Source organism: Rhinopithecus roxellana, chromosome 13 (assembly GCF_007565055.1).
Source record: "Rhinopithecus roxellana isolate Shanxi Qingling chromosome 13, ASM756505v1, whole genome shotgun sequence".
Lineage (NCBI taxonomy): Eukaryota > Metazoa > Chordata > Mammalia > Primates > Cercopithecidae > Rhinopithecus > Rhinopithecus roxellana.
In genome coordinates, this window is record NC_044561.1 from 130,830,653 (window position 1) to 130,847,630 (window position 16,978).

The following is a 16,978-nucleotide window of genomic DNA, read 5'->3' on the forward strand; positions in this document are numbered from 1 at the left end:
CTCAAACAGGCACTGCTTCTCGAAAGATCTTACCACACCCCACACAGGCACTGCTTCTCGACAGATCTTACCACACCTCACACAGGCACTGCCTATCGACAGATCTTACCACATCTCACACAGGCACTGCTTCTCGACAGATCTTACCACATCTCACACAGGTACTGCTCATCGACAGATAAACCATTGATTAGAAACCAGAGAGGCAGCTCAAGCGGACCCGCCTCACACAGTGAGCTCCGTTTCACTGGACAGTCCCTACCATGTGAATGAAAGAATTGTTTTTGAAAGCTTAAAACAATAAGCTTAAAATGGCACGAAACAGTGAAATCCTCAGCCCAGCTTCACTGCGTACTGACCCGGAACAGGCCCAGGTAGGTCTGAGCTTCAGGCCCCTTTCTCTGCTGTGTCATAAGCCACCATGACAACTGCAGCCCCCAGTGCCCAGCACAGAGAGAAGTCATTAAAATTAAAGGAGAAAAGGAGTAGGAGAGGAAGAAAAAAATACCCTGCCATGGCCGGCAGAGGGGGCCTACCTGTGGGTCAGGGACAACCGGTTCCAAAGCGCCATCGTGGGAGGCCTCCATGTCGCCGGGGACCTGGGCCTTGGCGCCACCATCCACGCGAGGCTGTGGGTGGGCCCCAGGCACCCATGTGTGAGCTGTGGTTCTGCAGGCCTGCCGCCTGTCCAGCTCCACCTGGCACCTCAGGAACCGCTGGTGCAACACCTGCAACTGGCGGCTGAGGCGGGCACACTGCGCTCGGAGCCGCTGCAGCTCGGGAGGCTCCGCCCCAGCTGCCAGGGGCTGCTGCTCCAGCGCGTGGCGGATGTGGGCCAAGGCCAACAGGACGGCCTCCAGCTCGGCAGAGTGGGCCACCTTCCGCTGGTTCAATGCGTCAATTTCTAAATTTCTCTCGGCAATCATTGCTTCCTTTGCTTTCAGGGCAGCTTCGAACTCCTGGATCCGGGAGGCCATGCCTTCGACCTCAGCCTCCCTGAGGGCTGCACTGCGCTCCAGCTCAGCCAGCTGCCGCTCCGCAGCCTCCTCTGCGCCCTGGAGGCGCTGCTGCAGGGCCTCCAGGGCCTGGCTGTGCCTGTGCTCCCGGTCAGCCAGCAGCTGGCTCAGGGCCTCCTTGGCTTCGAGCGCAGCCTCAAGCTCGCCCTGCAGGGCCTGCCCGCGAGGGCCCCCGGCCTGAGAGCAGAGCAGCTCGCTCTGCAGACTGCCAGCCTGACTGTCGCTGACTTCGTGCACCACGGGCCCCATGAGGGACAGCTCATGCTGCAGCTTCTCAATGACTTCATGGAGTTGTTCAATTTCCTCTGCTTTCTCCTTTTGTAATCGTTTCTGGTTCTCTCGCAGATTTTCAATCGTGGCTTTCAGCTCTTCAATCTCAGAACTTCTGGTATATACGACCTGAAGAGAGAGCACATTTCAGTGGCAAATTAAATGTATCCACTTCAGAATGTCCCTCCTTCACAACACGTTACCTCCTGAACGCATTCTTGGAGTGAAGACTCCATAGCTTGAAAAACAAAGCAGCCACAGAAGCAAACTCCCGGTATCGGGATGCACTCCACGTCTGCCTGGCTGCTACTGGGCCCTGGCGCACACCTTGTGCTCCACGTCTGAGCGTGGGACGAAGTGCTAATGCAGCCAATTTCAACACAAGGACGTCTACAGAATAATGCTTTCACCACCCTTTAAATGTTATTTTGTTAATATTTAAACAACTTGATTTGTTTGATTTTCCTGAAGGTGCATTTGATTTTAGGTGTCGTTCTGACTCCAGGAGGAAAGAAACCTGGGCAGAGAATCTGCACCAACAAAGCGGTGAGCCGGGCACACTCCCCTTCCATCCCAACACTGCTCACGGTGACGCCGGTGACGCAGGCGTCTCTGCCACTGCCACCTCGTTGACACCAGGCATCAAAGTGACTTTACCTGTGCCATGAAACATAATCCTCAGTCATGTAAGGAAATACGATTGTTTGCACTTTAAAGACAGGAAAATTGAAACTGAGATATTAAACATCTTTCTAAACCCACAAAAATAGTAAGTGGAAAATCAGGATTGAGATCTATGTCAATATAGCTCCAAACTCTAGTCTCTTGAGTTAACATTACTGGTAATGACAAAAAATAGAAAAATTCTAACCCATTTGTGTTCTAACAATTTTAAAACCATTTGTTATAGACTAATACGTTCTTCTAAAAAATTGAGCGTTTCATAACAACTCCGGGTTTCTCTGGAACTACCTCACAATTACTCTGGACTGAAATGCAAATCTGGCCTACAGAAAGAAAAAAAAAAAGGAACCTGATGAAGCTGTGGCTTTGGTTTGGACGCTGTCAGCGACACCTTCCTACGCATTTGCCACCGAGGACCACCACCACGCATTTAGCAAAAGCAGCCTCCCCGCTGCGGGCTAGGAATGCCCGCAGCACATTCTGCTCCACCCCGTGTCTTACTGGGTGCAGCACCGGCCCGTGTCTCTGTACTCTACAGGCAAGCGAAGGAATTTTAAAGACAATTCTGATTATATGCAGCTTTTGCTCATTCACTAAATGCACTAAATAAACTGGAATCAAAGGGTGTGCACTAAAGACGGTCACAACCACAATGCAAATACTATGTTAAAATACTGGAACCAGCCTACAAAGTAGCTCTAAATGTAAAACACTAAAACCTAAAATCAGTGAACTGAGACCGGGCGCGGTGGCTCACGTCTGTAACCCCAGCACTTTGGGAGGCTGAGGCAGGCAGATCACTTGAGTACGGGAGTTCGAGATCAGCCTGGCCAACATGGCACAACCTGGTCTCTAGTAAAACTATAAAAATTAGCCGGGCGTGGTGACAGGCACCTGTAGTCCTAGCTACTCAGGAGGCTGAGGTGGGAGAATCGCTTAAACTCCGGAGGCAGAGGTTGCAGTGAGCCGAGATTGTGCCACTGCACTCCAAGCTGGGTGACAGAGCAAGATAGCAACAAAAACAGCAAAAGGCGTATGCAGGCGCGTTCAAGGAGACTTGGATGCAAAGTAAAACTATGAAATTTCTGAGGAAAACTGGGCTAGGGAAAGAGCTCTCAGAACTTCAAAAGTATACTTTGGCGGGGCACGGCGGCTCACGCCTGTAATCCCAATGCTTTGGGAGGCCAAGGCAGGGGGATCATCTGAGTCAGGAGTTCGAGACCAGCCTGACCAACATGGAGAAACCCCGTCTCTACTAAAAATACAGAATTTAGCTGGGCATAGTGGCGGGTGCCTGTAATCCCAGCTACTCAGGAGGCTGAGGCAGGAGAACTGCTTGAACCCGGGAGGCAGAGGTTGCAATGAGCCGTGGTCGCGCCACTGCATTCCAGCCTGGGCAACACAGAGAGTCTCTGTCAAAAAAAAAAAAGAAAGTAAAAAGTTTTGCTCTGCAAAACATACTCTTAAGAGAATGAAAAGACCAGCCATATATTGGGAGAAAACACCTGCAAATCACGTATCCATAAAAACGGTGTTCAAAAGATATAAAGAATTCCCCAAACAATAAGAAAACGAACAACCCAACTTTTTAAAACTTTCTGAGGCGGGGCACGGTGGCTCATGTCTGTAATCCCAGCACTTTGGGAGGCCGAGGCAGGTGGATTACTTGAGGTCAGAAGTTCAAGACCAGCCTGGCCAATATGGTGAAACCCCGTCTCTACTAAAAATGTAAAAAAATTAGCCGGGTGTGGTGGTGGGTGCCTGTAATCCCAGCTACTCAGGAGGCTGAGGCAGGAGAATTGCTTGAACCCAGGAGACGGAAGTTGCAATGAGCCGACATGGTCCCATTGCACTCCAGCCTGGGCCACAGAGTGAGACTCCATCTCAAAAAAAAAAAAAAAAAAAAAAAAAAAAAACGCCTTTCTGAAAGACTTGAGCAAACATTTTCCCCACAATATGGATGGCAAATAAGCATAGAAAAAGATGCTGATGATCACTAGTCATTAAGGAAACACCCAACACTAGGATATACTACTATATATCTACCAGAATGTCTAGGTAAAAAGACTGACCTTACCAAGTGCTGATGAGAACGTGGTTACCTAGAACACTCATCTATTGCTGGTGGAATGTAAAACGGTAGCGCAACTATGGAAAACAGTTTGACAGTTTCTTTTAAGTAAAAGATACACTTACACATGAATCGGCCAAGCATTCAGATTAAGTACTGAACCAAAAGAAGCGAACATTTATTTTCTCCCAAAAAGCTGTGCATGAAAGTTTACGGCAGCTCAATTCATCACTGCCAAAACCTAGAAATTATCCAAATGTCCCCCAACGGGTGAATGGATCAACAAACTGTGGTCCATCCAGACAACACTACTCAGCAACTAAAGAAACAGACATAGGCCACAGGATGCACCAATTTCAAGTGCGTTACAACACCTGACTCGAAACAGAATTCCAGAAAGGAAAACAACAGGCCTGAGGAGAGGCCCGTGGGTGGGTGGCCAGAGGTTGGAAGTCGTAGATGGGCTGCCATAAAGAAACAGCACTAGGAAAATTTTTTGAGTGATGAGATTGTGGTGATTATTACAGGACTAAATCCTTTTTTCAAAATGTATAAAACTGTATGCCAAAAAAACACTAATTTTATTATGCACAAAGTTGAAAAACAAAAAAAGAAATTGTTATACTAAAAAATAAGAAGTATCTATAATCCATGACCTAAGGTTCTATCTGAAAAGGCTAGAAAAAGAAGAGAAAATAAACCCAAGGTAAATAGAAGGAAGCCAACAATGAAAATAAGAGGAGAAATCAAAGAAATAAAGACAGAAAAGTATCAGAACCAAAAGCTGATTCTTTGAAAACATCGACAACACCAATAAACTACTAGCTAGAGAGACTCAAGAATAAAAGAGAAAACACAAACTCACAAATGTCAGGAATAAAAGAAGGGCCATCAGCATAGAACTTGCAGATACTCAATGGCAAGTAAGGAAATGGTTAGTAAGGTGAACAGTTACAAAATGAGAAAGTATAGGCTGGGCAGTGGCTCACGCCTGTAATCCCAGCTTTGTGAGGCCGAAGCAGGTGGATCACAAGGTCAGGAGATCGAGACCGTCCTGGCTCACACAGTGAAACCCCATCTCTACCAAAAATACAAAAGATTAGCTCAGCATGGTGACACATGCTTGTAACCCCAGCTACTTGGGAGGCTGAGGCAGGAGAATCACTTGAACCCAGGAGGCGGAGGTTGCAGGGAGCCAAGATCGTGCCACTGCATTCCATCCTGGGTGACAGAGCAAGACTCCATGTCAAAAAAAAAAAAAAAAAAAAGAAAAAGTATAAACTTCTTTATGCAAAGCAATCTGACAATTTTGATGACATGCACAAGTTCCTTGAAAAACACAACTTATCACAACACGAAACAGAAATCAAATACCTCAGTCGATTAAAGAAAATGAATTCATTATCATAAATCTCTCCAGATACACAAACTCCAAATGGCTTCATCGTTGATGCTATGAAAACATTCAAGGAAGAAATCCAGCTATGTGAAATAACCTCTTTCAGAAAAGACGGGGGGTGAAAAAATTCCCAACCTATTTTATGAGACTACCATAACCTTCATACCAAAGCCTTAGGAAATACTGCAAAAAAAGGCAATTACGGACCAACATCCCTCATGAACACAGATGCAAAAACCATTAACAAAATATGGCAAATCAAATTCAGTAATGTATGTAACACATGAAGAGGGCAGTACGTCACTACCAGGTATGGTTTATCCTAGAACTGCAAGGTCAGTTTCATCTCCAAGAAATAAATCACTCAATAAAGTTAACCCTATTCATAGAATAAAAGAGAAAAATATCATCACTATTTCAATAGATCCAGAAAAAGCAAACTAGAAATGTAATGGAACTTCCTTTATCTGATAAAAAGGCACCTGTGAAAATCCTAAAGCTAACATACTTAATGGCAAAACACTGACCACTTCCCCATAAGACAAGGAGCAGGGCAAAGATGACTGCTCTAGCCAGTTTGAACTTTGTACCAGGAGTGCTAGACACTGTAATCAGAGAAGGAAATAACAAAAATTGGAAAGAAATAAAACCGTCTTTACTTGAAGATGATGTTATCTTATACATAAAAAGCCCTCAGGAATCCGCAAAATACTACTAATATACATAAACTGTGTAAGGTAACAGCAAGGCTAATAGACAAAAGGTGTATGTGTATTCATGGTAAACTACTAGATAATTATTTTAAATCTCATTTACAATCGTGCAGAAAGCCTAAAATATTTAAGGATAAATTAACAAAAGACGTGTGAGACCTCTTTATTAAAACCTATAGAATAAGGGAGAAGTAAATGGCAAAATTAAAGAAACATCACTAACCCCAGAGTTAGAACAAGCAACACAGGAAGGGAGGGCCCACGTTGAGGATGAGGTGTTAGGGTGGCTGGAGCCCCGGAGGACGGCAGTACAGAACAAGTGACAACAACCACGACCACGCCAGGGAGACAGGAGCTGTTTCCCCACAAACCTAAGACACTTCTAGAAGACGAACAACTTCACTGACATCAAATGGGGTAGAAAACGGCAAACGTGGTGTCCTTGAAAGAACTGGAAACCGAACAGAGTCAAACCTTTAAAAGGAATTTTACTTTTCTTTATTATATAAAGCAAAATAAAGTAACATCCGCGCCTTCACAAAAAATTAGGAGAATTACAGAAAACCATGGATGCACGAATTTGCACATATCTGGAAGAAAAATCCCACAAGAAAATATTGGGGATTGTCCTTATAAAGCCTTCAATTCCTAATGGAACTAAAATACCATCCTTAACATTTAACTATTTTTAATATATTTTTTATTATATAAGATTATAGTTACATGTCAAATTCTAGAGAGCACTATAGACAAATAATACAACTTCTTTTGAAAAGTAATCAATGGTTTTCAAAGGCATTCTTTTTTTGAGACGAGTCTGGCTCTGTTGCCCAGGATGGAGTGCAGTGGCGCAATCTCGGCTCACTGCAACCTCCGCCTCCTGGGTTCAAGCGATTCTCCTGCCTCAGCCTCCCAAGTAACTATTAGAGGCACCGGCCACCAGGCCCAGATAATCTTTGTGTTTTTAGTATAGATGGGGTTTCACCATGTTGGCCACGTTGGTCTCGAACTCCTGAGCTCAAGTGATCTGCCCGCCTCGGCCTCCCGAAGTGCTGGGATTACAGGCGTGAGCCACCGTGCCTGGCCATAAAAGGCATTCTTCAATGTGACCCGAAAGGATATTTTTTAAATTTTTGCCAAATATACAAGATACCAACAGACACTAAGACAGATAATTAATATCTCAGTAGCCTCTGTCAAAGGGAAATTAAAAGTGACAAATTGGAGACAAACTTCTTTTTACTTCTATGGTCCCCTCCAAAATTATTTTTTTTAGGCAGAGTCCTGTTCTGTCATTACAGCTGGATTACAGTGGCATGATCACAGCTCACTGTGTTCTCGGTCGCCCAGGCTCAAATGATCTTCCCACCTCAGCCTTCAGAGTAGCTGGTATTATAGGTGCATGCCTGGCTAAACTTTTTTTAAAAATTTGTAGAGATGGGACTCATTACGTCATTGTCCAGGATGATCTCTAATTCCTGGGCTCAAACGATCCTCCCACCTCAGGTTCCCAAACTCCTGGGATTACAGGTGTGAGAGTCACTGCGCCCGGCCATAAAGTTAATTTTGTGTTTGAGACAGAGTCTCGCTTTGTTGCCCAGGCTGAAGTGCAGTGGCATAATCACAGCTCACTGCACCCTCCACCTCCTGGGTTCAAGTGATGCTCCTGCCTCAGCCTCCTGAGTGGTGTGTATCACCCTACCTGGCTAATTTTTGTATTTTTAGTAGAGATGGGGCTTTGCCATGTTGTTTAGGCTGGTCTCGAACTCCTGAGCTCAAGTGATCCACCCTCCTCAGTCTTCCAAAGTGGTGAGAATACAGGCGTGAGCCACTGTGCCTGACTGATAAAATTAATTCTGAAAAGTATTATAAACATTATATGAGGAAACAGAAGACTGTCACCCTGGAAAGCCAAGGTCCCAGTCAATCACACCCAGACACTATGAGGACTTTGTGCAGGAGACGCAGGCAAAGCCAGAAGCATGAGAAGACCCCCTTCTCCCCCAGCCTCGCCGAGGTCAACCTGCCGTGCCTGGAGCTGCTCGCTCACACACAGGATCTCCTCTTCTTTGTTGTGCAGAAATGCCGGTGGAAATGGTAATAACAACAACCATATCAAAACAGAGCCAACAGAACCTTACTAGGGAAACATTCTACTGACCCTACAGGTATGAAATGTCCTAATTAAATAAGCCTACAGTTTTAAATTGGAAAATCAATTTGAAAATGTTTGTTTATTTGTTTTTGTTTTTTGAGACACAGTCTCGCTTTGTCACCCAGGCTGGAGTGCAGTGGCCCAATCTCGGCTCACTGCAAGCTCCGCCTCCCGGGTTCACGCTGTTCTCTTGCCTCAGCTTTCCGAGTAGCTGGGACTACAGGCGCCCGCCACCTCGCCCGGCTAATTTTTTGTATTTTTTATTTTTTGTAGAGACGGGGTTTCACCGTGTTGGCCAGGATGGTCTCGATCTCCTGACCTCGTGATCTGCCCGCCTCAGCCTCCCAAAGTGTTGGGATTACAGGCCTGAGCCACTGTGCCCGGCTGAAAATGTTTTTCTACTAAAGTCTTTTCTGTCTAGTTTTCTTATGGTCGTTTAAAAATAAACCAATAAGTAAATAAAGTCCTCTCTGCTTAAAATGACATATTAGGCTACGCAAGGTAGCTCATGCCTGTAATCCCAGTACTTTGCGAGGCAGAGGTGGGAGGACCGCTTGAAGCCAGGAGTTCAAGACCAGCCTGGGCAAGAGAGTGAGCCTCTATCTCCACCAAAAAAAAAAAAAACAACATTTAGCCAGGTGTGGTGGCGCATGCCTGTAGTCCCAGCTACTGGGGAGGCTGAGGCAGGAGAATCGCTGGAGCCCAGGAGTTTGAGGCTGCAGTGAGCTATGACTGTGCCACCCGGGCGACAGAGGGAGACCCTGTCTCTAAAACAAAGTAATAATAACATAAATAAATAAAACAACATATTCATTTCGATTTCAAAAATCAATTACTGCACTTTTCGAGGCAATCTGTCTCAAAACCATCACCAAAAAGAAGTAAAATGAGCTCTTATCTGTTTCTCATCTTATTAACGAAGGAAGAGTTCACACAGAAAGAACTGCTCATCCCCAGGATCAACCTAAAACTCCCTTTTACTCCACACAGGTTAGAATCATTCACATGTAGCCTCGGTGAGAATCAGACATAAATGTCACCACCCTCAACTGTCTCCCACGCTGAGTTCATTCACTGAGCAGGGGCCACACGGGCACCACACACAGGATTCTCCCACGCACAGGATTCTCCCACGCTGAGTTCATTCACGGAGCCGGCACCACGCGGGCACCACACACAGGATTCTCCCACACACAGGATTCTCCCACACACACGATTCTCCCACACGCACAATTCTACACAAGGTCTTTCAAGGGCACCTGTGAAGTTATGAACGCTCTGTAATTTTGAATATCATCTCTATTATAAACAGGCTGGTTGTGGTTTTCTTTTTTGCTTCAAAAGCACAGCTACGTTTAAAATAATAAACCTTAAAATAGATATTTTAATATACACCTACTATGTACCCACAAAAATTTTTTTTTTTTAAATTAGTTTTTAAAATATTTTTCCCATCATGCCAGTGGGAAGAGACACAGTGAGTGGCCACTTACTTAAGTCACCTCCTTGAGAAGAGCAAGCCAGCAATAGCCCAGCGCCTCTCACAGCCCCAGGGTGTTGCCCTAGGGAAAGGCCTCTCCTCAGATCCCTGACTATCAGGGCTGCAATCAGAAAGCAGTTTGGGGCAGGGGTCGTAGGCTCCCCACTCAAGATCCCTAGAAAGCTGCTTCCATGCACATGTCCCCAGGCAGAATCGGGCGCTCTCTGCAGCTGTCTGCCACGTGGGGCCATGGGTGTCTGTGAAGGCCAGAGACTCGCGTCCCAGACGAGGGTCCTGGCAGCCTCTCGGCACTGGTGTAAGCAACATGAACTCGGCATCCCGTGGACCTTCGGTAGCTTACCTTCGAGCTCACGTTCTCTTCCTGAAGCTCTCCAAGGCGGACAGCAGTCTGGCTGTTCTGCATGACTAATTTTAAGTTCAGATGTAGTATTTCTTCATTTTTACTTTCTAAGTCACCTTTCATCTTCTCGAGTTGTTCTTTCAAGTCCAAAACCTTTCATTAAAACAAAAGAAGTATTAAAAGTCATCTAATATTCTACTGATATTAATAATTAAGAAATTATTAAAATAGCTTTGAGAGATTTAAAAGCACATGCCTAATAATAAAAAAATAAAATAAAATAAAATAAAATAAAATGAAAAAAAAAAAAAATAAAATAAAAAAAAAAATAAAAGCACATGCCTAAGACAGTTATTACTACCCTGTACCCATATCCACATATAAATGGTAAAACTGCAAAAAATACATAGTGGTCAGGGCTGGGCCCAGGGCTCACGCCTTCAATCCCAGCACTTTGAGAGGCTCAAGCAGGCGGATCACCTGAGGTCAGGAGTTGGAGACCAGCCTGACCAACATGGTGAAACCCTATCTCTACTAAAAATACCAAAAATGAGCCAGGCGTGGTGGTGGGTACGCCTGTAATCCCAGCTACTCGGGAGGCTGAGGCAGGAGAATCACTTGAACCCGGGAGGTGGAGGTTGCAGTGAGTCCAGATCGCGCCATTGCACTCCAGTCTGGGCAACAAGAGCAAAATTCTGTCTCAAAAAAAAGAAAAGAAAAGAATACACAGTGGTCACAAGCCCGTCGCCTGCGTTATCTGGACATCGGATCTGCCACAGAGAAGCTCACTGGACACTAACCTGGGGCTGATAATCCCATGACTCCACTCCGTACTCACCTCACTCTCACGCTGCAGGAGTGTGCTCTGTGTCACCTCTAACTGTACTTCTGGACCCTCAGGAGGGCTACCCGGAGGAGGCTCGGGGCAACTGCCTGCATCTAGTGTGGACTGCAATGTGGAAGACAGAAGTAAGCTACTCATCTGCTGTTTCTTTAACAACTCTTTATCCTGTTAAAAGAAAAAAAGGAACTCTATTTTAGGCAAATAATTGGGAATTCAGTACCTCAAACTGCTGCCTGTTAAAGCACAGACCATCTTCAGCTGTGCCTGAAGCAGAGCCGGTGCACCTGCACGCACCTGCACTCAGTGACGCACCAGGCAGCACTGGTACCCAGAACCCAGCCACCTCCCAGCAGAGGCCTGCCTGGTGCAGGACGCGACCCAGAGCCACAGCCTATGCCCGAGTCCACTGTGAGAAATTTATCTAAAGTAATATTCACCAAACTATTACCAATATTTTCAACACTGACAAAAACTGGCCAAAAAAAACAGGGCAATGGCTGATGGTATGCTCATACAATGAATAGTACCGGCCTAGAAAAAATTTTTCAAAGAATATTTAATATGACGAAAATGGTCACAATACATTACATGCACAAGAGCATGACATATAAAACTGCATACACAGTCCAAATTTCACGAAGGGATAAAAAGACATTTTCTAACCCTGGCATCTACTAAGCTCAGTAAACGTTTGCTGAGTGAAGGCAGAAGGAAGGGGTGAAGCCGCCCTGGAGCAGGTGTCACTGAAACATGAGCGGCGGCCGGCCAGGGGGACAGCTCCACTCCAAGTACAGGTGACGTTCAGTGGTCCTCCCTGCGACAGCAGAACGGAAACACGTCAGGGCTTCAGGTAAGGCCCCGACTTAATAATTCTCATCAGCACTTATAAGAATCAGACACACTTGGCTGGGAGCGGTGGCACACACCTGTAATCCCAGCACTTTGGGAGGCCGAGGTGGGCAGATCACCTGAGGTCAGTAGTTCGAGACCAGCCTGGCCAACATGGTGAAACCCCGTCTCTATTAAAAATACAAAAATTAGCCAGGCATGGTGGCGTGCGCCTGTAATCCCAGCTACTCGGGAGGCTGAGGCAGGAGAATCGCTTGAACCCGGGAGGAGGAGGTTGCAGTGAGCCGAGATTGCGCCACTGCACTCCAGCCTGGGCTACAGAGTGAGACTTCGTCTCAAAAAAAAAAAAATTAATCAGACACACCTGAGAAACACTCCTCTCATCTGTGTCTGAGGCCAAACTACTAATTCTAAAATCAAATTTCTTACTGAGCCTCACTTTTCAAGTAATCTTTTAACCTCATAAAAGTCAGCTGAATTCCTTTTAGCTAAATGCTCACAAAGGAGGGCACAGCCACTACCCAGAAATGCAGACAGGCAGCCAGGAGATGGCCCACCTGGCTCAGTGCTCCAGGCCCCTCTCTAAACTCTCAGACACAAACAAACACACGGAACACGGGAAACACCAGCAATGTAAAACCATCACTGGAGATCTTTTCACTGGGAGCTGACCTAAGTTCCTGAACTCAACTGAAATAATTACAAGGGGCTCTCATCAAAGTATTTAATAAGGTATTTTTTTTAAACCTAAAATCTTAAATGTTTACTTCATGAAATATTAAGAACAAATTCAGAGTTCTTGAGACATAAAGAAATGGTATAAAATCCTCCAGCAAATAAAAGCAACAATCTCCAGCAAGGTCAAAGTACACTTCCTACCCAGTCACCAAGGACTTCTGCTTCTCCCCAGCGCCCGTGTTTCTGGTGCAGACGTGGTGGCTGCGAGTGAAAAAGGGTGCCCTGCCTGTTCCTGCCAGTTCAGCAATGAAGCCGTGCCCCAGGGACACCTCGCCGCATGCCTGACCACGACGTGGAGACGCTTTACCTGCGCCAGCTCTTTCACAATGTTCTTCTGTTTTTCCACTTCTTCCTGGAGCTCGGCCACTTTCTTCCTGATGCTGATGTTCGTCTCCTCCAGACGTTTAATTTCTTCTTCCTGTCTCAACACTTGTCTATCTGCTGACTCTTTCTGTAGAGCCAATTCATTAAATTCATCCAACTTTTCTCTCAACTTTTGTTGTAACAACTCAACCTAAAACAACAAAAAATGCTTGGGGAATACAATAGACTGTTTTACAAAAACCCATCTTCCAAACAAAAAAGTACCCAAAACAATAGAAAACAGATGCCCTATGCCCTCCCCCAGACCCACAGGGAGACCCGGACCCACAGACCGAACAGAGAAACCGAGACCTGGGCAGCACAGGGAGATCTAAGGAAAGTATAGGGTGATGCTGTGTTAAGGTCATTCTCTATAATACAGAATTTGTTAGGAAAATGAAATTTAGTCTGACAGAGAAGAATGGAATACTACAGCCGGGTGCAGTGGCTCACGCCTGTAATCCCAGCACTTTGGGAGGCCGAGGCGGGTGGATCACGAGGTCAAGAGATCGAGACCATCCTGGCTACGATCGTGAAACCCCGTCTCTACTAAAACTACAAAAAATTAGCCGGGCGTGGTGGTGGGCGCCTGTAGTCCCAGCTACTTGGGAGGTTGAGGCAGGAGAATGGCATGAACCCGGAGGTGGACCGTGCAGTGAGCTGAGATCACACCACTGCACTCCAGCCTGGGCGACAGAGTGAGACTCCGTCTCAAAAAAAAAAAAAAAAGAAAGAATGGAACACCCAGCCACGGAAACAATGAACTATGGCTACACTCAGCAACCTGGATCAGTCTCCAGAGTGAGGCTCAGTGAACGGCATCAATCCCCAAAGATGACAGGCACACTTTACACATCAGGATGACGGCAAAGTCTTAGAGATAGACGACAGATGAGTGGCTGCCACAGAAGGGACAGCAGCAGGGCCGTGACCAGGTACACGAGGGTCCCGGGGGGCGGAAGGCGCTGCAGCGTCACCGGCTCCCTGCCCATACTGTCTGCAACGCCGCGTTCCGGCTCTGCAGGTGTGACCTCTGGGGAACCACGTGCCAGGCACAAGGGGTCCGAGTCTTACCTCTTACAACTGTGTGTGAATCCACCATTAATTTTTTAAAAGAAGAAACGAACCTACCAGAGCTTCCTCAGACATGAGAAAGCAGATAGCTGCAGCCTAAGCTAGAGCAAGAAAAGCGAGTGGGCAGTAGGACAGTCCCAGCAAGCGCAGGGGGAGCCTGGGCGCCCGCACAGGGAGTGCCCATCTCGGTGACGCCTACTCACCTCTCCATCCAGCGGCGCCTGCTGCCGAGTTCACGTACATGGAAGGCAAAAATTTTAAGAAAGTTAAAGCTTAAAAACACAGTAAAAGACAGCAACCAGCAGCACTGCACGCTGTGCTGACTCACCTGGCTGTCGTGAGGGCCCCAGGGCTGTGGCTTGGCCACCTGGCGGAGCTGCCCCTCCAGCCTCTGAATCTCTTGCTGAAACTCCTCACGTTCGTGCTCCCGCTCAGCGGCCTGCTCCTGGGAGGAGAGGCAGCGTGTTGGGACCACCCCAACGGGGCTGGCGTGCCCCTTGCAGCAAAGGCCCACCCAGGTTTCCACTGCACGTGCAAGTACAACCGCCCAGCAGCTCAAGACTCCAAATATCCCCCTCGTCACAGTCACTTTGCAAAATGAAGTTAAGAAAAACAGCCCTCTGCATGGAACACAGAGGAACGTCCAAGACTGGTGGGTGGAGGACAAAAGCCAGTGAGAGTCGCAGCAGAGGCCCAGCCTGGGCCCCAAGGGATGCCCAGTGAGAAGGAGCATGGCAAGACCATGGGAGGCGGCCCTCAGAGGCCTGTGCCACAAAATGTGGGCAAGAAGACACCCACCAAGCGTCAGCGACCTGGGCACACCTGCGTAGCAGGTGTGGGGCGCCCTCTTCAACATCCTACTGCAGAAGCTTACGTAACCATCTGGAAAGAAGTTCATGCTGTAATGGCAACTTTTAGTGATGCAATAAAATGTATTATTCAGAATTCTTACATCCATGAATTGCCGCTGGTTGCGCAAATGCTTGTCCAGAGATGCCACCTGCTGTTCCAGGGCGGTGACGGCCTCCGCCTGCTTGGCACACCCGCGATGCTGAGACAGCTGTTCCTCTAACTCAGACTCTAAAATCTTCATCTGGGAGAGCAGGGCTGAGCGGTCCTTCTCAGCCTGCTTCCTGGTCTCCGACTGTTCTCTGGTCAGATCCTCCACTTCCTTCCGGAGAGCTAAGGATGCAAACACGACAGACACGGGGAAACCCCCGCACCTCAGAGGCTGGCGCTGTACTGAGAGGGAACACGACACGTGCACCTCCTGATGGTGACTCAGTCAAAGCCCACCGAAAATGAAGTCACATGACTTCGGGGTAAAAAGCCCATCTTTTAAAACAAAATTGGCTAAATTTTTGAAGCCTGAGAAGAATACTTCTGAGTGACACATGGGTGATTCTCTAGGAATTCTGTCTTCACTACACCCTCCCAGACAGAAACACACGACTAAGCCCAGTCCCAGCAGACGATGGACGGTGCTGAGTGCCTGGGGTTGTGACGTGTCCAAGGGAAAGGCAAATGTCTCATCGGTAAATCAAAAGCGAATCTAGGTCGGGTGGGGTGGCTCACGCCTGTAATCCCAGCACTTTGGGAGGCCGAGGTGGATGGATGGATCACTCGAGGTCAGGAATTCGAGACCAGCCTGGCCACCATGGTGAAACCCCATCTCTACTAAAAATACAAAATTAGCCAGACATGGTGCTGCATGCCTGTAATCCCAGGTACTCGGGAGGCTGAGGCAGGAGAATCACTTGAATCTGGGAGATGGAGGTTGCAGTGAGGTGAGATTGCGCTGCTGTACTCCGGCCTGGGTGACAAAGTGAGACTCCTTCAAATAAATAAACAAACAAACAAACAAACTGGGTACCACAGTTTAAATTTCTGTCCCCTCCAAAACTCATGTTGAAATTTAACTGCCAGAGTGATGGTATTGGAGGAGCCTTGAAAGGTGATGGGGCCGCAAGGGCTCCACCCTCACAGCAGTTTTAATGCCTCAATAAGCGGCTTTGGGAGTGGCTGTCCCCCGTGGCCCTTCTGCCTCTGCCCTGTGAGGATCCCGCCCTCCACTCCGGAGGATTCAGTCTGCAAGACTCTGCCCTAGAAGCAGAGACTGGTACCTCACTAGACACCAAACCTGCTGGCACCTTGACCTTAGACTTCACCACACACCGAACCTGCTGGCACCTTGACCTTAGGCTTTCCAGCCTCCAGAACTGTGAGCCACAAATGTGTGTCTGTGATAAATCGCCTAGCCTCAAAAATACTCTTCTAGCAGCACAACCAGCCTAAGACCTGGGGTGGGGAAGCCCTGGCCCAAGTGGAAACCTCAGATGAAAAAGCATCTTGGTAAAAGGGGCTCTCTGCTGCTGAATCCCGAAGTCTCTATTTTATTATTCTTACTTTTGAGATGGAGTCTGGCTCTGGGATTATAGGTGTGAGCTACCACTCCCAGCCTGAATCCTGAAGTCTTTAAGCCATCCAAAAACTAAAATATTAAATTCATTCATGTTAACTGACATTTCACCAGCTTCCAAAAAAGCATTTTGATTTGTAAAATTGTTAGTCTTTTATCACAAACTATCATGACCAATGCAAGCAACATTCTCAATAAATGTTCACGCCACTGTCAGCAGTAATGGTGACTCTGCTGTAAACATGCTGCTGTGGTAATGCCATTCACAGCCCAAGACGTGCGGCACAGCCCGAGGGCAGCTGCTTGCCCGACTGCACTCCCTCGCCCTGGACGTGACGCGGGCTCTGCTTGGCCCAGAACATTACCATCTTCAGGGCCAAGGGCGCTCGGCCACGCACTGGGGCAGGGTGCCTGCTGACACGCACACAGACTCAGGGAGGCACGGGAGAATCACAATCCCAGCTGGCGGAGCAGGTGACACCACGCTGAGCAGGCACAGGGGATGCGGCGGGCCCAGGCCCTCCTGGAGACCAGAGCAGGGA

At 47.3% G+C, this 16,978-nt stretch overlaps 1 protein-coding gene across 5 annotated transcripts in view; it reads right to left on the reverse strand.

The window, feature by feature from the left end:
- PCNT (pericentrin) overlaps window positions 1–16,978 on the reverse strand; it is a 121,241-nt gene that overhangs the window by 33,290 nt on the left and 70,973 nt on the right. For 3 of the 5 annotated variants that reach the window (XM_010370097.2, XM_010370099.2, XM_010370094.2), the window contains 7 exons: window positions 14,970–15,199; window positions 14,346–14,462; window positions 14,221–14,241; window positions 12,888–13,094; window positions 10,988–11,158; window positions 10,150–10,302; window positions 537–1,415 (listed from right to left, as the gene is read on the reverse strand). In XM_010370097.2, the coding sequence (XP_010368399.2) occupies window positions 537–1,415; window positions 10,150–10,302; window positions 10,988–11,158; window positions 12,888–13,094; window positions 14,221–14,241; window positions 14,346–14,462; window positions 14,970–15,199 (1,778 nt within the window). The remainder of the gene's footprint in view (window positions 1–536; window positions 1,416–10,149; window positions 10,303–10,987; window positions 11,159–12,887; window positions 13,095–14,220; window positions 14,242–14,345; window positions 14,463–14,969; window positions 15,200–16,978) is intronic. The other 2 variants (XM_030914297.1, XM_010370096.2) reach the window with 2 other exon arrangements.